The sequence below is a fragment of the Lemur catta genome, chromosome 1 (assembly GCF_020740605.2).
Source record: "Lemur catta isolate mLemCat1 chromosome 1, mLemCat1.pri, whole genome shotgun sequence".
NCBI lineage: Eukaryota > Metazoa > Chordata > Mammalia > Primates > Lemuridae > Lemur > Lemur catta.
Window position 1 is genome coordinate 94,342,925 of NC_059128.1, and position 20,160 is coordinate 94,363,084.

Sequence of the window (20,160 nt, forward strand, 5' to 3'; positions counted from 1 at the left end):
TAGGGCCCACCCCAGTAAGCTCATTAGTTACCTCTTTACAGACCCTATCTCCAAATACAGTGATACTCTGTGATACTAAGGGTTAGGACTTCAACATATGAATTTGGGGGAGACACAGCTCAGCCCCTAACACAGCAGTGATGGCAGTGGTGGCAGAGGGACCACGGGCTGGACACCTTCCCCCTGGGGAAGCACGCAGAAGGCAGGCCCCCTGCAGGCCAGCGGCGATGGTCGGCAGGACCTTCTGAGGTTCTGTCCACTCAGCACCCCAATCTGATGCTCCCGCAGACTCACAGGCACCTGGGCTAAAAGAACTCAGAAAGAGATAGCCCTAAAAGAAACCAAGCATCAGGTAAACCAGAAGTTTAATAAAAATGAAACAAATTGCAACACAGTGAGTTGGCAACAGTCTGATATGTTGGTCAGGTTGACGTCCCGACTCCTGTGGCTTCCGGGAGGTCACAGGATTGGTCCCTCACACCCAAGATGCACTTTACTCACTCGCCCTGTTCCCACGGGAGAGGCCTCTGTCTTCCTGGTGTGATGTGTGACCAGGCTGGTTCTGAACTCCTCACCCTGTAAAGAAAGCTGCCCGAGCCGGACCTTCACCACACGATGAAGATGATGCTCCTTCACACTGTTTTCCTCAGTGCACGCGCCACCCCAGGTTCTGAGGGTGGCAGACAGATGAAAGCCTGTTTCATGGAGAGTTAAGAACTTTGGGAATGCCGGTGCCTCCTCCACGGCAGACAGCCACAGCTCCCAGGGCCTCCTGGCTCCCTTGCAAACTCTTCTGAACTCCGCAGGCCCATCTCTCTTGCAAAGTGCTCAGGATGCAGCACTGGGTGCTGGTGACGAGCCGGGTCTGAGAGTCTGCGCAGAAGGGAGACCCGCTGGGCATGGAGCTCCCTGGCGGCCACTGCAAGCCAGGCCAGTTAGGAGGTACTGCTCCTCCTCCGGGGGTGGAGGGCTTTCCTCTTGGCGATGTCCTCCTCGGTGTCACTCTCACAATTCCTCTGCAGGGGCGAAAAAGAGAGGGGTCCAGGACAGAAGGTCATGAGATGCCAGGAGTGGGGTTATGCTGGGCAACAGGGGTTGATACCTGGGCCAGGGGCCTACAAGCCAGGGAGGTGGGTGTCGTAGGGAAGCCTGTTGCTCCATCCAGAGGCCGGTGGCGGGGGTGGGGGGGCACCTGCAATGAGGCCTGAAAGCAGGTAGGGTATCTAAGGGAAACCAGGCATCAGGAGAGGCCAAATTGGCATAGTGAAAATTATGTCTGGTGCCCTTTGTGGCCGCCACATAACTGAGACCACAGGGATAGGTGGTCTGTGGGCAGACAGGTCTCCCGAGCCCAGCCTAGAGAGCAAGGGAGGGGCGAGCCCCAGGTTCCTCCCCACGCTCCTGACAGCCACGCTCCACACCCCTTCTTCTTTCATGGCCTGCGCTGCATCTTTAGCAAGGCCTGCTGTGCAGTTTTTTCAGGGAAATGACTTCTGAGTTCCATTTTTATGAAAGAGGAAGAGAGTAGAAAGTACAGTCTGCCAGCTCCTACATGGCTGACCCAGAGCCGAGTCACCATGTCTTTTCATTCAGGTCACACGGATCTAATGATATTGCTAAAATTATTAAAAGAGGTACTAATTCAGAAAGACTTAAATGAGTCATAAAAAAAAAATCTGTTCCATCCTGGGCAACATAGCAAGACCCTGTCTCAACAAAAAAACAAAAAAATTAGCCAGGGGTGGTATCATGTGCCTGTAGTCCCAGGTACTTGGGAGGCTGAGGTGGGAGGATCGCTTGAGCCCAGGAGTTGGAGGCTGCAGCAAGATATGGTCGTGCCACTCACTCCAGCCTGGGTGACAGAGCGGGACAACCCCCCCCTTCTCTCTCTCTTTCTCTCTCTCTCTCTCTCTCACACACACACACACCCCAATCTGCTGTCAGATGTTCAATCCAATGCTTCCTAAACAAAAGGACCTAGCATTACTTTTTTTTTTTTTTAAAGGAAAGTCCCTTTGGGAAAACCGTATAACAGATGTCTGAGACCCAGTCCTTTTCTACTTCTAGAGCTGATGGTGCTTGCTGAATGTTTGAGTAAAAAGAGGACTCTTTAAAAAAATGTTTGCTCAAGGACAACAGTTAGGAAAGAAATTCTTTTCAATTACTCTCTGGCCCTCTCTCCCCACTGCCTACATTCTGTCAGGGCAACCAGGCCAGGGGCTCAGCCCGACAGCCGGACCCACTGCCTGCCACTCGCTCGTCCAGGGCCTCCTCTCCTTCTCCCGGCCTGAGCCAGCTGGAAATCCAAGGTCAAGATCAACTTTAGCCAAATACATCCTAGACTGAGCCCGGCTATAACAGTAAAAATAACTCAAGCTCTGCTGAACGGCAACTTTTAGCATGAGTCAGAGCCACACAGTGAAAAAGGACGCTGGGCAAAGTCCACCTGTCAAGATCAGGGATTCTCAGAGGGAGGGAGGTCCAGTCCCTTTTACAGCAGATGAGGAACGCAGCCAGAGAAAGCACAGGGCTTGGTCAGAGCTGTGCAGTTGTTTCAGGCCTCTGGAGCAGTAAATCCTCAAGTCCTGGCGAGAGCAAGAATAAAGAGCTCAAGCTGAAGAAAAGAGACCCCAGGCTATGCAGGGGGCGTGCGGAGCACAGCACTGTGCGCCCTGAGGCGGCGCAGGACGGACTGAACGTCCAGCTCAGGCAGCTGCCTTCCGGCCCCTTCCTGAGTGGGGAGTCACCTTCTGTCCCAATCAGTGCCATCCCAGACACTCCTGGGCCCACACCACACACCCTGAGCAGGGGGAGGGGCTGTCCAGGAAATCCCTGCCAACTGAAATACTAACACTGGCACTGCATTTTAAAGTTTACAGGAGGATTTTAAAAAACAACAATAATTGCTGATATTTATTGAGCACTGACATGCCAGGCTTTAAGAATATGTCATCATTTAATCCTCAGGAACTATTACTAACACTATTTTACAAATGATAAAATTTTAGCACAGAAAGGTTAAGTAATTTCCTCAAGGTCACACAGCTTGTAAGCGGCAGATTTGAATTTTGGCAGTCTGGCTCCAGAGGCCACACTCTTCACAAGTACATTCTGTTCTATGCCTCCCATTTTAAATGCACATAAAACTGCAACAAAGTAATCAAATATAAGATAGCCTCTAAATGTTATTATTATTTATAGTGGTAATCAAAAGCAAACAGAAATGGAAAAATTGAAATAAGCATGTGAAGCTACCATTCTAAAGCAGATTTTTGGACTGTCAGAAAGAAATTTTGGGTTGTCTATGGCACTCATTCTCCACAGTCTGCAAGGTTTCTGGTGGGCTACCAGTCCTCAGGCAGAGGCTGGAGGGGTGGGTGGAGTGGCAGCAGCAGTCCCTCTGAAGTCCCACCTGGACAGGGTTCGAGATCCTCCAGAAGCTCACGCTGCCCCATCAGAGCCCCCCTCCCAGCACCACCCAGGGGTCCCCCGAACATGTGTGCCTCTGATGATCACACTTCAGCCTTCAGGGAAGAGGACGGGGCCAGCAGAGCTGGCTGGAAAGAGTTGGCACCCACTTGCCTTGGGGGAAGAGGGAGCTCTCCCCATCCCTGAGCTCCAGGCCACCCCGGAATTCTGCCCAGAAAGAGGACACAGCCTTTACCTACCAAGTCCTCATCTGGCCTCAGGTGCACCTTCTTCATCAGTGAGCGGGTGAGGTGGTTGCACAGGGAGACGATGCTGAAGGAGAGCTGAGAGAGGCAGAGGAAAGAACTCCAGGTGACAACCTGCACCGAGACCCAGGAGACAGCCAGGGCCCCGCCTGTGCCCCCTGCCCCCCACCGCAAACCTGGACACACCTTCCACCGCCTGCGCACATACTGCCTCTTGAAGTTCTCCAAGTTGACCACGGACTCCCTGCGCACCATGGCTTGCTGGTTGTCCACCGGCTGGGACACAAAGCAGAGCATGGTGGCTGATGCTGGGTGGCTTTGGACAGCAGCCACCGCCCTCCCCACAGAACCCCCAGCCACACACCCGCCATCTTTGGCCTGGGCTTGGCACCTCCCCTCCAGGGAAGTGGGAGCCGCACAGTGAGGGCAACAGCTACAGATGCCCCAGCTGTGCAGGAGATGCGCCTGGTGCCTGAGCTATTATTACCACAGCCAGACACACACGGAGGCTTGGCTGGAGGCAGGGCTTCAGTCACGGATCACTTTGGGGACAGGGCCATTTTACAGCAGTCTGGGATGCCCCCTGTACACTAGGATGGTTCTGGACTTAGCACAATGGATGCCTCGTTGGAAAATAGCACATTAATAGTCCATTAAAAAATAAAGGAAATAGGGGCTTTGATGGAGGTCAAGAGGAGACAGGATGTGTAGTTGCCTTTCACGGCCTGACAGTCAAAGCTCGGCTCAAATGTTGACTTCTCCAAGAAGCCTGGCATGGCTTCTCTGAGCCTCAGTTTTCTCATCTGTAATATGGGGGTAATGATATCATGTTCTGGGGTTGTTAAGGATGAAATGATTGTAGGTATATAAAGCACTTAACCCAGTGCCACTCAACAAATAGTAATAAATTACCATTAGCTTTCCTGCCTTCTCCATTTCCTCTTGAATTCTTCCCTTTTGTAAAAAAAAGGTTTTCTAGATCAAGAGATGGGTTTCAAGGGTCCTGGGAACCTCCTGAAATGGTCTGCAAATTTTAGTGTATATATTTGCACATGAATGTTCATAGCAGCATTATTCAAAACAACCAAAATGTGGAAACAACCCAAACATGCATCAACTGATGAATTAACCAAATGTGCTACATCCATATAATGAAATTACTCAGGAATGTTATTAATAAAAACAAATGGAGTCCTGATAACATTTTACAAAACAAACAAACCTTGAAAACATTAGGTTAAATGAAAGCAGCCTACATCAATGTGTCCAGAATAGGCAAATCCACAGAAACAGAAAGAAGAGGAGAATAGGGACTGACCACTAAAGGGTAAGAAGCTTTTTTCCTGGAGTAATGCAAATGTTCTGGAATTAGATGCTGTTGATAGTTGCACAACCTTGTGAATATACTAAAAACCACTGAATAGTATATTTTAAAGTGGTGAATTTTATGGCATGTGAATTATATCTCAATAAAAAAACAAATTAATGTGTATGTACGGACATGCATTTCTTCCGAGGACAGTTATAGCTTTTCAGCGGTTCTCAAAGGACCCTGTGACTCAAGAAAATGAACTGCCCAGGATGCTCCACAAGGCCCCACGCCGCTCTGTTTTCCTCTCTGCTCAGACAGCCTTCTCACTGCAGTGCCGCCTGGGTGAGCGCAGAGCGAGGCAGCTCATCCATTCCGGAGTGCTAGCCTTGTCTCCTAACCACTTCCAGAGTGCGCCTCCGCCTTGTTATTTTTCATTGTGGCACCAGGCACCAGAAGGAAGCCAGTGCATTCTGCTGGCCACACTGCTCCAGACTTGGCATCCTCTGGCAGGAGGCCCGCGCCATGGCCACCTCACCCCATCCCCCTGGAAGGCCTCCAAGTGTTTCAATGCCCAGTTCAGGTGTGACTTCCCCCAAGACAACTTCCAGAAAGTAACATCTCCCTCCCTGCCATGGCCAAAGCACATGTGTGCTCCTTTCTTGTGTAAGGCGCCTGTCTCAGCCTTGCAGAGGAATCATCCCACCACTGGGAAACAACTTGAGGGCACAGAAACTTCTCCATGTCTACGGCAATGTCCCCTGCCCCACTCTCCCCCATACCCAGAACCTACACCAGTTTAATAGCTTTATGGCTAAACTGGCTCCCTGAGCTGCCGAGGAGACAAATTGGAATGAAATCCCAGGACCTGGGAACTGCACAGACCCATTGCTGAGAGGCCAAGGCCACGTGGCTCGGCCCAGTGGTAGCACCATGAAAGGGAGTCATGACACCACGGCTCCCACGGCCCTGCCCAGGAGCCGGTGGGACGCAGAGTTCTGTGGGGCCGGGGGGCAGGGGAGAGGGAGAGAGCACACAGCCTTGATGTGGAGGGGAAATAGGAAAGCCAGGGACTGGTCACACTCCCAAACTGCAACACAGTGGTTTGGGCCAAAGTGGGCAGAAGGAAAGAGAGGAGGGGAAGGAGGCAGACAGGGAGAGGGAAGAGAAAAGGATGAGGCTGTTGAGGGACCATCGGCCACTCCCACCTCTCTCAACCCTGTCCTTAACCGCCTGTCACCCCTTCTGCATACCTGTGAGCTCAGCCCTGGGTCTAGTCCCACCTGGAAGGGAGGCACAAAAGCAGGCACAGGGCAAATGATCTGTGCCGAGAACTGCCTTTTCTTCTTGGAGCCTTCCAGTGGCTTCCCAGTGCTCTCTATATGCCCCAACTTTGCTCAACTGTCACCTCCTCAGGGAGGCCCTCCTTGACCACCCTATGTAAAGTAGCACCCCAACTGCCCCCTACGACTCACCATGGCTGTGCCCTACTTCTTCATTGCACATGTCACTACCTGGCATTTTATTCTGTATTTATTTACAGTCGTTCCTTGGTCTCTGCAGCGGACTGGGTCCAGGATCCCCACAAACACCAAAATCCTCGGGTGCTTAAGTCACTTATCTAAAATCGTGCAGTCTCTGCATATAACCTACCTCCGGATACTTTAAATCACCTCCAGAGTACTTACAATACCTAATACAACGTCAATGCTATGTAAATAGTTGTTATACTATAGTTTTAAAATTGTATTATATTTTATTTTTTTCTGAATATTTCCAATATGTAGTCAGTTGCACCTGAGGCTGTGGAACTCTTGGATGGGAGGGCCACTGTATTTGTCTTTTGTCAGTTCCCTCTCCTTCACACCGCCCAGCTCCTGCCATCTCCTTCCAACGTGATTAGCACCCTCCCCAACCCACAAAACTCTAACTTCACTGACTCTGCAGTTCCCTCTGGCATGAATGATCTTTAAGCCTAACCCTTGCAGGGGCATTTGTACCTCACAGGACAGTTTGATGAGGTGGGATTAGTAGACTCTGGAAGGGAAGGGACCTCTTTTTATCCACTTACTGACTGGAACCCTCGCCCAGGAGAGAAATAGCTGAATCCACAGCTGGAAGGTCAAATGCAAACAAGGGGGATCAAGTTAACAAGAATCCCAGGCCGGGCGCGGTGGCTCACACCTGTAATCCTAGCACTCTGGGAGGCCGAGGCGGGAGGATCGCTCAAGGTCAGGAGTTCGAGACCAACCTGAGCAAGAGCGAGACCCCGTCTCTACTAAAAAATAGAAAGAAATGATCTGGACAACTAAAAATATATAGAAAAAATTAGGCGGGCATGGTGGTGCATGCCTGTAAGTCCCAGTGACTCGGGAGGCTGAAGCAGGAGGATTGCTTAAGCCCAGGAGTTTGAGGTTGCTGTGAGCTAGGCTGATGCCATGGCACTCTAGCCTGGGCGAAAGAGCAAGACTCTGTCTCAAAAAAAAAAAACAACCAGAATCTCAGCCTCCTGTTGGCCCAGCTAAAATGTCAGGTGACACTGTTCCCAGAGGCCATTAATGGGAGGTGATGCAATTGCTTGTAGGGCCCTGCCTATATGCCTCAGCAACAGCATGAGACCAAGGAAGCCACCCAGGCCATAAATCTGTCAGGCTGGCCTTTCCTGCTGAATGGGCCTCCCTGGTTGCTAAGAGGCTCACCAAATGCTGATGCTATCATCTCAGCCTTGAGAGTCAGAGAGATGTCAATTCCACAGCAAAATCCCTTCCCAGAAGAAACGTGGCACAAACACTTTTGATTAAATCGGGGATGTGAGGGGAAGATGGAACTATGTTGCATATTCTCCTGACCCAGCCTTCTCTGCAAACAGGCCTTGTGGTCCATCAGTGATACCAGGGAGCTTTGGGCAAGTCTGACCAGGCTCCTAGGAGTGTGTTTGGTGTGTTGGAAAAATGTCAGAAAGGGAGGAAAGAAAACAGAAAGCTGTGGCTGTAGTCAACTTGTGTTCATGCAGATGCAAATGCCTTTGAAAAGTCCAGTGGGGTGTGCTAGGCCAGAGGAGGGAGAGGAAGCAGCAGCCATCGCTAAGGCATGAAAAAATACTGGCTTTACAGAAGAGGAGCCCCGCCAGACAATCTTCTCGAAATACTAGGCCTCCTTTAGAAACTGCAAGCAGATTGCAACTCTCCCAAGCTCCATCTGTGCCAGCTCTCGAGCCCCACACTCCAGTGACAGCCAGGGGCACCCTCACACCCACTTCTCTTTCTCGCCCAGGACCGTCGCACGCTGGGCCTCATCCCTTCCTCTCTCTCGATGGAGTCTCTATAGGTGGCACCTCCACCCCTCTCCTTAGCTGGCTGTTTTGATGGCTGGAGCCTGTTGGCCTCACCTGCCTATTTTCCCAGGAAAGAAGCACATGAGGCTTGTGGGGACCTGAGTCTCTGCCGTGGTGTAAACAGGTGGGGAGGGCTGCAGAAAGGCTGTGAGCCTGCAGGTTGTCCCCTACAGCAAACACGCCAATGGAACGAGGTAGGAACATTCCTTTCCTTGTTCAGCCTGGTCTCACTTTTCTGAGTTAGGTCCCAGCATGGATATATTCTCTCTTTTAATTCTCTTCTCTGGGCCCTTCAGTTTTTTCAGCAATTTTTTGTCCCTGGGGAAAGCTGCAAAAGTTCTTCGTCTTGTACTCTTATAAAGCCTAAGAGACTTGAGAGACGTAGGAACCAAATGCCACATGTGGACTGTGTTTGGATCCTGAATTGAACAAACCAGCTGTAACAGGATACCCCTGAGAACAGTGGGGACACGTGAGTACAGAATGGGTACCTGGATGAGATGAAGTAATTATTGCTGATTTTGTCAGGTGTGATAATGGCACAGTGGTTATTTTAAAAATAAAGTCTTGGTTGGATACGATGGCTCATGCCTGTAATCCCAGCACTTTGGGAGGCTGAGGCAGGAGGATCACATGAGGCCGGGAGTTTGAGACCAGCCTGGGCAACATAGAGAGATCTTGTCTCTCCAAAATATAAAAAATTAGCCGGGTGTGGTGGCATATGCCTGTAGTCCCAGCTACCGAGGCAGGAGGATCTCTTGAGCCCAGGCTTGAGCTATGATCACACCACTGCACTCCAGCCTGGGTGACACAGTGAGACCCTCTCTCGAAAAAAAAGAAAGTCTTTATCAGAGATTCATGCTGAAGAATTTAAGAGTTAAATAAATCTGAAGGTTGCTTTAAAATACTCCAAATTCTCCAATGGGGGAAATGCATCCAGGAGGACTGGCCATGACTGGACCCCTGTTGAAGCAGGGTAACGGGTGCATGGACTTCCCTATACCGTTCTCTATGGTTTTGTGTAAGTTTTGAAAATTTTCCTGCTGAGAAGACCACAACAAAAAATTAAAACCAAAAACTCTCCCTCTATTTAACCTCTGTAGTCTCCCTCTCTTTAATTTCCACTCAACCATTCCAAGTTCCTGACCCCAACCTGGCCTCATCCCCACCCCTTCAAATTCCCCTTGCACCGTCCTCGTGGGGACACAGCTTGGGGTGGCGGGTGGCGGGGAGAGGGGAGCCCATCCCTGGGGAGGCCTCTGCTCTCTGCTGCCCTTCCTACCCTCTCTCAATCAGAACTCTCTCCCCTGTTTTCTGGAATCCGACGTAGCTATTTTATCACTCACCACAGCCTTTCCCATCTCCCAGTTGGTTGGGTCCCCATCTGCCCCAGACACTGAGTCTTTTATTCGGGTTGTCTTGTCCTTATCTGTCACCTCCCCCCTAGAGCCAGAGCACAATCAATGTTTGTTCAGCAGAACTGGCCCCTTCTGCAACTTGAATATGCCCACTGCTGGGTCTCCTCTCCAGGGCAAAGAATCTTCTCCACAGGCCAAGAATTTTCCAGACAAAGGAGAAAAGGCTTTCAGTTCCACAGACATTTACAGAAGGTCAGCCGTGGGGGTGACAGCTGGGCACACAGCCACCTCCAACACGGGCTGACTGTGCTGTGTGGTGGAGTGAGGTGGGAAGCCACCACCTTCACAGTCACCTGCAGGGGACCGGGAGGACAGGGGCAGGGGGCCACGGAGGAGTCCCTGGCTCCTCCTGTCATCACTCCTCTGCTCATCCCTTCATTGCCAGCCTCCTGCGGCTGCAGAATCAGTGATTACCAAACCATCGCCATCCTTTCTGACACAAAGTCGGGCAACCGCAAGCTGTGAGCACAGGCCTCGGAGACGGGACAGGCTGCTGCCTTCCCCATGGGCCGATGCTCCAGCTTCCGTGGGAATTGTCATTCAGGGAGATGTCATGGACTCACCCTCCCCTCCCAAACAGCCCAGGATGGTGTTTGAACAGAGCACAGAAGCTGACTTTTAATTCGCAGTCTGGTGAATTAAAAATCCTCCACGACGGCAGAGGGAAGGGGCCTGCCCACAGAGCCTTCCTCCCTCTAGCACCGGCGACACCTCCCACTCCCCACACCCAGTCCGGCCATCGCTAGCCTGGCCCTCGACACCGCTGCTAAAATGCCTGCTGTGGGCGTGGGGAAGAGCTAAGCAGGTCCCCCGGCTGCGCCCACTGGCCTCCGTGGGCTCCGCTCGGCATTAGGTTACGATGTGAAAGGAGAATGGGAGCTCAACTGGCCAGGTGGCAGGGAAAGGCCACAGCCTTCTCTGATTTCCCTGAGACTTGGGGGCATTTCTCAACTCTCTTTGTACAGAAAAGGTCTGCTCATGACATGTCTAAATGAGAAGCGGTTGCCAATGACTGGACACAAACGCAGAGAGGGTGATTTCACTGCTGTCAGGAAAACCACTTGTGGCTCTGAGCCCAGACTGGGGGCCGACTAGCTGGGTGACTACAGACAAGTCCTGCCCTACAAAATGTAAAATGGTGGCGTCAGGTGGTTCACCTCTGGGGACCCTCTGAGCATGAACAGCGTGCAGCTGATTCCACAGTTCTCCCTCCGTTTTCCCAGCTTCCCTGATTCAAATCAGCACCGACTCTTACTCTTTTCGTGCGTTTTATTTTGACCTTCACTAGGCAGTTTGCCCTGAGTTGCTCATCAGCCAGTGGCTTCCTCTCCTCGGGAAACCTGGCTGTGTGAAGGTTAAGGCCTGTTGACACGGCCAGAGGGACCTTTAATGTTTGCAGTATCTTAACACCAAACAAGCACAGGACGTCCTGTGACAGGGCAGGTAGGACCTTGGAGAGATTGTAGACGGGTCAGTTGTACCAATTCTCTTGAGCAGGACGCAGGAAACAGGCTTTTGCCATCTTGTGTTGGTTCCAAGATGCACATTTTCAGATCTCTGAAATCAGGAGGCATCTCCCAGTCCATGACACATCCTTAGTGTCAGCCTGGAGTGAAGGCAGGTGCTTTGGGAGAGGACTGAGCAGTTTCTGCCAGCCATCTGGGGCCACCCAGCCTCAGACCATCAGACATTACATTTTCTGCTTGCTGTTCTTTTGGATCACGCTATGCAAATGCAGAGGGCAAACCTGCATGTGGCTCCTTTCCTCAGGGGAGGATTTTTCACCCCCACCTAGTGACAAGGTGGAGACACAGTTTCCTTGCATTCCCTTTCTGCATGGTGGCTTTGTTTTTCACTTACCGCCTCACTAAGGCGGGTACTGAGGGTATTGCAGCTTTATGTGGGGGGTTTCCTATTAGACTCTCCCCATCTTGGGCTTTATTTTTTCATTCTTAGTGGTCCACATAATAGTGATGCATCTTATAATCATGGCTTCGCATATTTGATGAAAAAATTACTGTTACAAATATTATATATGATATTTGAAATCGTCCAGCATGCTAATAGAAAAGGAGATAGGATTTTGAAGAAATGGTTTCATGAGATCAAACTTTCATGTCCTGTCTTAAACCACTTCCTGTCTGTGTCACTAACTGGGCATTCCCCCTTTAGCACCTGGGACTGCTGACGTGCCCAGGACCCATCAGTGAACTTCCTGTGACTTCTGGGATAAAGGCATAATTCTTTTTTCTTTTTTTGAAAAGAATCTCACTTTCATCCCCTGCTAGACTGCAGGGGCATCATCATAGCTCACTACAACCTCAATCTCCTGGGCTCAAGCAATCCTCCTGCCTCAGCCTCCCCAAGAGCTGGGACTACTGCTCCTGGCTCATTTTTCTCTTTTTAGTAGCGGGCAAGTCTTGCTCTTGCTTAGGCTGGTCTCGAACTCCTGACCTCAAGCAATCCTCCCACCCTGGCCTCCCAGAGTGCTAGGATTACAGGCATGAGCCACCGCACCTGGCCAAGGCAAAGTGCTTTAAAGCGACCAAAGCCCTGCTGCTCCTGCCTCCCCTCTGACCATGTCCACACCATACTCCCATTTGCTCCCCTCCAGTATTTGCAGCCTGCCAAGTCCCCTCTCATCACAGAGCCCTGGCACGATGGCTCTGCTGGGGACACTTCTCTCTCCCTGGCTTGCTGAGCTGACCTCAGCTCCAGCCTCCCTGCGTCAAGGACACCTCCCCTGACTAGATGAGACCCCTACTGCAGGCTCTTGCAGTGCTGCACGCTTCTGTTTCATAGCATGTGTCCCTTGTGTGATTCTTGATCAATGTTAGAATCCTACACTGGACTGAACATTCCATGAAGGCAGGAAAGAGGCCTGTTTTTACTCAACATTGTATCTGCAGAGTCAAGTTGAGCATCTGGAAGTCGGTAGGTGCCCGATCTGTGGATGGATGGATGAATGCATGAGTCCGGGCGTAACCTGCCTCCACAAGCAGAGTAAACTCCTGGAGCCCGGGCAGTCAGGAGATGCAGAAGGAGCAACAGACTTGTCATCAGAAGGCCTCCATTTCTGCCACAAATGATGTGACCTTGGGCAAATCACATCCTCTGTTTCCTCATCTCTAAATTGGAAATAACACTTACCCAGCCTCTCTGGCAGGGATGTTTTGTGAAGCCATGGAGGCACTTTCTAACTACACAATCTGCTCTCCCCACCCCTAAGCTTCTGGCACAGCACGGGGCCCATACCCCCTGCTCTGTCTACACGACCCTGCTGGCTGGCCCCTCCTCCAGGGAAAGAAAGATGAGCTCTTAGAATCCTCAGGAGCAGTACTCACAGCTTTGGGTCACAAAGAGACCATGAAGCCTTGTGCTTCCCAATCTTTATGTCCACTCTCTTCAAAAACCCTCGTGGAATTTCTTAGACCTTCAGGGCCCAGTGGCCTGGGCACATAAGAAAAGGAACTTCCTGTTGAGCTCCTTTCGGTCGGTCTTCATTCTCACCCAAAGTTAGGGGCCTTAGCCAGAAGGGGAAAGGGCAGAGAAGGGGGAGATGCTGCTCCTGGCCCCCTGCTCTGCAGGCTGGTCTTCAAACAGGGTTGGGGCTGGGGAGGAACAGTGACGGTGCCTTCTGGGACACGTTTCCTGGGCCAGTCATCTACAGGTGTACGCACTGCACCTACACCTGGCAGAATACGTGAAGTCGCTTACTTCGCCTCTGGGATCTGAACTTTAATATTAAGGTGGATATTTACAGCAAAGCCCAACTACTTCCTCCCATATACCTCATCTTAGAGATGGGCATTCGGGCTTCTGTTTCATCTGTACTGACTAGCTATGAATGAGCCTAAGTCATTTCCCCTCTCTGAGTCAATTTTCTCATCAGTTACACGGAAATAATAATACCACTCACCTTCCTATCTCAGAGAGTTCTTTTAAGCATCAAGCAAGGTCACTGACATAAGTGCGTGGTAAGTGAAAAGTCAATCCAAACGGAAGGTAATACTGTTTTCTCTGTGCATTTTAAATCCCCACTTTCGTAGCAGGAAAGCACCAGGCTAACTTAGTTATCCCTACTCAACTCAAATGTTGCCCAAGATCTGCACTCCATAAGGCATGTAGGCAGGACGTGAGATGTGAACAAATCCATCATCACAAATCAATTATCCAGCAGCTCCCCAGGGCCAGCCATCCTCCCTCTGGAGAAGGGTACACTAAGGGGTATTCATTCTCTAATTATTTTAACAGCTTGCCTGCCCTGCCAGCGCCCTCTCAGGAAACCAGATTGGTGAGGGGAGGTGCAGAATGAATAATGAACCAGCACCTCTGCGATTCTGGCTTCTGTGGAGGGGGTGGAAGGCTATGCTACAGACACACACCCCTGCAGGATAATTAATTCTAGCTGGATGCCGCAGCAGGGCGGATGAGAACATGCTTCCGCAAACCATCCAGGATGCATCCCTCACGGGATTCTGGTGCTCAGAGCCTCCAGCCGGCCAGGACTTCCTCAGTGCATGATCTGCCTAGCAGCTCCGACAGGGATTCACTGGTGTCCCGGTGGAACACAGAGCCCGGGCTGTCTGAGCTTCCACTCTCCAGCTGAAAGCTGCCCACCAGTTCCTGGATCCACTGTAGGTCTGCTGAGAGCTCCTGCCTCAGAGCCTCGAACTGGGCCTGCAGATGGTCCAGTTTCCTGGCCACGCCTCCGAGGCTGGCCCCTGCGGCCTGGATGTCTTCTCGCAGGAGCTTCTTCATGGACTCCACTTTGCGGAACTCATACTTGAGCTGGGATAGGTCGTGTCGGGTGCGTTCATTCTCCTCTCGGTACCAAGCTTCCTTTTCATTGTAGATGGAGACCAGGGTCTCCACATCATCCTGGATGGTATCATGGGCCCCCGCCAGGGCACGGCATCCCTGGTCCACCCGAGCCACGTCCTCCACCACACGGGCAAAGCGCTCGAAGTTGACATAGGTGTTGTTGCGGGGCATGCTTGAGTGGCATTTGAGGGTGTACTCTCTCAGGTGCTTGGTCTTCAGCTGGGTGGGCTCTGTCTTCCGCTGTTCAGCGGCTCTGACTTCTCCTTTTGACTGGTGGGTGTTCAGACAGAAGAACCAGAGTGTTAATTTGCCACATGCCCCCAAGGGCAGTCCGAGGTGCAGGCAGAAGGCACACACGTGGCCTCTTGGGCATTCGCTGCATGCGTCAGGCTGTGGGGAGAACCAGGGGGGGACGAGCACCCCCACAGGCCATAAGAAAGGTTGAGGGGTGGGGGGTGCCACCTGCATGCTCACTTCAGAGGGGTCCACGGCCATTAGGGAGGGTTTCCACACGCACAGCATTTAAGAGACGCTCGCGCGGATAAGCAGGCTACAGCCAGGACTCTGCAGGCACCCACTCAAGGGCTGGAGCACACGAGGCTGATGTAGGGAGGCTGAGGAGCGTCTCTGAGGCCTCGGCAACACTCAGCACACTGCGCAGGAACAGCCCAAGAGACTCCAGAGCTCTGCACTCCAGGCCCACCCACACTGGAGGGCCCTTGGCCTCCCCACCCTTCAATGAGCAGATGAAGCTGATCTCCCAAACCACGCCAGCCCTCCCTGTTCTCCATCTTGCACAGGTCTCGCCCCTTCTTATCTGCACATTCAGACCATCCTCCCCGGCCTTCTCACCTAACAATTAAGGTGAATGGGATGTCTGGTGACATCCTTGGGTGCACACAGCTAGCCAGTCAGCAGAACTAGGGCCGGAATCCTGGTCTCTGAGACCCACCCTCCCAAAGTGTGTTTCACTAGACTAGACTTCAAGACCTTCTGAAAAGCCAGCAGTTGGAGGCTCAATTGCAGGGTGAGTTAGGCAGGGATTTGCCTTTTTGCCCCAGCCGTCCCCAGAGGGAAGAGAACTGCCTTGACAGTGGCTGCCTCTCTTCCCTTCGGAGTCCTGTTCCTGAGGCCTTGTGGTCACTGAGGAAGCCCAGCCACTGATCTGAGTGTCATCCTTGAGCCAGAGCCCCAAAAGTCAGAAAGGAGCCCCTGGTTACAAAGTTGCGGTTTTTAATTGCCATCAATCTCTCTACAACTGGGAGTCCTTATTCTTGCTTTGAGAAGTGGTAGTGACACATCCTCCAGCAGAGGACACTTTGTAAGTTGGCCCCGGAGAAAAAGGTTTCAAGTGAGGTTTGTGAGGGTTTCATTTCGTAAGTTACATGAACCTGTGAAACACAAACTTAAAGTAGCATAAACCTATTTGAACAAGCCCAGGCCCCTGAAGGCCCTGACTAGCTTTCAGCTGTGCCCAGGTTAGTGCTTCAAGCAACGGCCTCTCCACAGGCCCTCTGCACCTGGCTGCCCCAGCCAGCCCTGGCGACAGAGCAGAGACCCCTGCCCACTGGAACTCGTGGCTGTGCCCTTACCGTGATCCAGGGGTGGCTGAGAGCCTCTTGGATGGTGAGCCGTTTCCTGCAGTGAGGATTAGAACACAGTGATGATCCATGAGGACAGAAGCTAGGAGCAACAGTCTCCATTCTCACTCTTTTTAGACATTTTGGCATTTTTTGACCACCGCCATCAAACCAATATAACAGAGGATGCAGAGATGGACAGGAATTGGCTGCATGCCCTGCACTCCAGGGAAGGTGGTCCAGGCGGACCCTCGGTAGAGTGACCTTACTACCCAAACCCTCACCTTCAGTCCAAGGCTGAAAGGCATAATACCACACTACACGAGAGTCATAAATGCTCTACTGAGCTTCTAGAATCCTCCAAAAGCCAGTTCTCCATCGCTAAATCTCTGTTCTCTGTTTCTGTTGGCCTCCCAGATCTCTCCTCTGCCATTTGCTGCTCTGTACTCAGGCAGGTGACCCTACCTAGCACTGCCCTGAGACTGAGAGGACACGGCAGTCTGGTCTGTGCACCTTCCCACCTGCTCCATGCGGGCCATGCTCTGGGCACCCAGCACCTACAATTACCTGCCTGCCTCCTTCGTTGACCCCAAAGCCACCGGGCTCATCCTGGCCCTGAAGAAGGAGGATTAGCACATCTCCCATCCTCCCCTGTACTGGCCTCTCTGCGTCCACCTTCCCCCCACTGAATCCCAATCTGAACTGGCTCGAAACCCCTGCTACTTTACCTTTTCAAATCTGAGTTCCAGGTGCCTTTGGGACAGACTGCACAATGTAACGAGCTCTAAGGAAACCCAGGCTGACTTCCCTCCCACCCACACCCCCCCCACAGTCATTTACATTTCAGCAGGAGAAGAAAGCAGAAAGACTTTAGCAAACAAGTTGAATGCCACGTCTCAGCCAGTCCACACTTCCCAGCACCTGCCCGTATTAGACGACAACAGTATAGATGACAGCTGTGGCAAAGCAGGGACAGACTGATGCATCTTTGAGAGAGGTGACAGGAGGGGTCAGTACCTGAGAAACCAGTGACTTTCTCTGTCCTCTTACCGGGTCTCTTTAACCAGAAGCTTCCTAATGAAGTCCTTGGCCAGCTCGCTAGTCTGGCTGAAGAATTCCTCATCGAAGTCGTAACTCACTGCGGTGATGTTTGCCAGCGTTTCCTGCTTTGTGTCTCCCAGGAAAGGGGACACTCCACTCAGGCTGAGCACAACAGAGAGGGAACTGCATGACTGTGGGGAAGTAGATGGAAATGGGGGTGATGGACTCGGGGAACCCCAACCTGTACTGTCACACGAGGCTGGAAGGCTCCCAGCAACACAACCTGCCCCCTCTGGGCAGCCAACCGGCAGCCTTTTCAACTGAGTCCAGTTCGATACACTGTTAGAGAGCTCCTACTAAGTACCCGACAGAGACAAATTGTGCCTGCAAGGGACTCAAAGCTGAGGAGAGAGAAATGCAGAGACATGACTCTTCACAATCCCTGGCAGAACAAAGCAGAACGTAACAGGAGGCAAGATAAAGGGTAGGGGAGCATAGGAAAGAGGGGGGCTATGCAGCTCCAGGGCAGCACTGACATTTGCATCATCGGTTGCATCCTGAAGAATCGAGAGGTTGTCAGCAGTCATAGAGGAGGACGGAAAAATCTTCCAGGCTGAGGGAGCAACTTGAGCAAAGCCCAGAAGGTATGGAAACAGAGGAGCCACTGGGGACTAGAAGAGTCTGTGGGGCTCTCTCCCAGGGATTGTCAAGGACGTGTCCATCAAACAGTGACTCCCGAACCTGCCCTCTCCTGACTCGTATTCTAGTTGCTCTGGGATCCTCCACCCAGACGTGCCACTGTCCCACAACACACTGCGCCCAGACCCCACTCCACGCACGCCCGACTTCACAGGAGTCGCCTCGGACTCTTCCTTCTATTTCCTTGCCACCTCTAACTGGCCAGAAGTCTCGCAGGCTACATTTACTACAAGTCTCTTCAAAGTCACTCCCATCTCCACTGCCACTTTCTTAGCATGGTGCCGGCTAGATCCACTGGAAAAACTTTTGAGATTTCAGTCGTGGGTTTGAATCCCAGCTCAGCCACTCATTAGCTGTGTGAACTCTACCTCTCTGAGCTGCAGTTTCTTCACCTGTGAAATAAAGAAAATAAAATTCCCCACCTCACATGATTATTGGGAAGAATAAATGCATACAAAATGCATCATGCACTCTTGGCCCATACTCTAAGGGCTCTGGAGTTAATGGCCATTATTATTGTCAATGTTAGAACACAAAGAACCCTCTATGACTCTCCATTTTCTCCATAGATCCCATCTAAACTCCCGAGCACAGCATCAGAAGTTGGTCCCTACCTCAAGCTCAGCACATTTCAGCCACACTTAACATGCTCACAATTCCTTTCCTCGTGCTGTTTCCTCGGCCAGCACAGCCCTTCCCTCCCTCTGCACCTGGGGAATTAACTTCATTCCTGTCTGTCCCCTCTGCTGTGCAGCCAGGGCTGACACCCTCTGCCACAGCTCAGGGGAATCCACCACGCCACCCAGAGCTATCAGGCCAAGTGCTGCTGGGATAGTCGGAGAACTGGTTCACAGGGGTTGTTGAGAGGATGATCTGGTGTCCCTGCCCGCTCTGGGCTGACTCTCATATCCCCGTGTGCTGAGAACATAGCACTTTCTATGTGTGCCATGAGGGGAAAACAGCTGGGAAGCACTGATGGAACGAATACCTACTAACCCGCTGTGTACGTGCCAGAGTCAGGCTAGGAAATTTGCACAGGTTGGCTTATCTAGCCCTCACAGCATGCCTGTGGTGGGAAGTTTGGGATTCCTATTTTTCTGATGAGAAAAACAGGCCCAGCGTTTAAGTTCCTGCTCAAGGACACAGGGATGGAAAGTGACAGTATCATCAGACTCCAGCCCCAAACGGAACCCACAACACAATGGAGCTATGCAGGAAATCTCTGCTTAGGCAACTGGATAATTCAGGGACGGGAAAGGAGGAGAAAAAATGTGCGAGGAAGAAAAAGGGATCTAGGGCAAGGAAGGGAGAAGGGGAGAGAAAGAAGAGGCAAGATCGCGGAGGGCACAGGTAGCTTCAGGGCAGTCCTGAGGCTGTCACAGTAACCCTCCATCTGGGGGAGGCGTGGCAGGGAGCCCTAGCATTCAGCGGTAGGGATGCAGACACAGCTGTGCGGGATGGAAGGCCGGAGCTGCTCTCCTGGGTTCCTGCTCAAGCTCAACCCCAGGTCAAATGTAGGAAATGGAGCTCACCCCACACAGCCTCAGGTTTGCTGTGTGGACTTAACACACCTGGCTTAGAATGGGTGCTTCGTAAATGTCAGTCTGTCTGCCTGCCCCTCTCTCATCCCTCCCACTTGCTCCAAGGTTGGAGCCCCAGGATCAGGGATACTCACAGGATGTAGGTGATGACGCCTATGCTCCTGCAAAACAGAGAAGAGTCAAGTCAGGCCGGCGGGCTCCGATCCCAGGCAGCCAGGAACCCCCACATGGATCTCAGGGGAGGCGATCACCAGCTTCCTCAGCCCCTGGATGCTGCCTTAACCTCCACACCCCTCTGTCCAGCCTGTGATGCATTTGAAGTCACTACGCTCTGGACACTGAGTCCAAGTACCCAAGTTCAAGATCAGATTCCTGTACTTGTAAGCTCTATGACTTAACACTTATGTACTTCTTTCTCCTTATAAAATGAGGATGATGATGACTACCTCACAGGACTGTTGGCAGGATTTTAGAAAGCCAGGTAATGAAGGCGGTTCACTCATTAATGAGTGAACTATAAAGCAGTGCTCAAATGAAACGCGCCCTGTGCGTGCAGAGAATCGATCACTGTCCAACACAGTGCCCAGAACACTCAAGGCTCTCCGTGACCACTTGGTTGACCAGCTGACTGGGCTACTGTCACTATCATCTTTACCCTGGCTGCTTGAGAATTCTGTGGTAAAAACCTGTCAGGTGCAGGCCCGGGGCTCAGCCTGTACCTTCACCTCTCCTCTTCCCTA

At 51.8% G+C, this 20,160-nt stretch overlaps 1 protein-coding gene across 5 annotated transcripts in view; it reads right to left on the reverse strand.

The window, feature by feature from the left end:
* Positions 1-348: 348 nt before the first annotated feature.
* Positions 349-20,160, reverse strand: part of DAPK2 (death associated protein kinase 2) — a 109,179-nt gene continuing 89,367 nt past the window's right edge. For 4 of the 5 annotated variants that reach the window (XM_045540894.1, XM_045540896.1, XM_045540895.1 and 1 more), the window contains 6 exons: positions 19,555-19,581; positions 17,190-17,342; positions 16,152-16,197; positions 3,861-3,950; positions 3,669-3,752; positions 349-1,016 (listed from right to left, as the gene is read on the reverse strand). In XM_045540894.1, the coding sequence (XP_045396850.1) occupies positions 936-1,016; positions 3,669-3,752; positions 3,861-3,950; positions 16,152-16,197; positions 17,190-17,342; positions 19,555-19,581 (481 nt within the window). In that variant the 3' untranslated portion in view covers positions 349-935. Of the gene's footprint in view, positions 1,017-3,668; positions 3,753-3,860; positions 3,951-12,193; positions 14,830-16,151; positions 16,198-17,189; positions 17,343-19,554; positions 19,582-20,160 lie in introns of those variants that run through there. The other variant, XM_045540898.1, reaches the window with a different exon arrangement.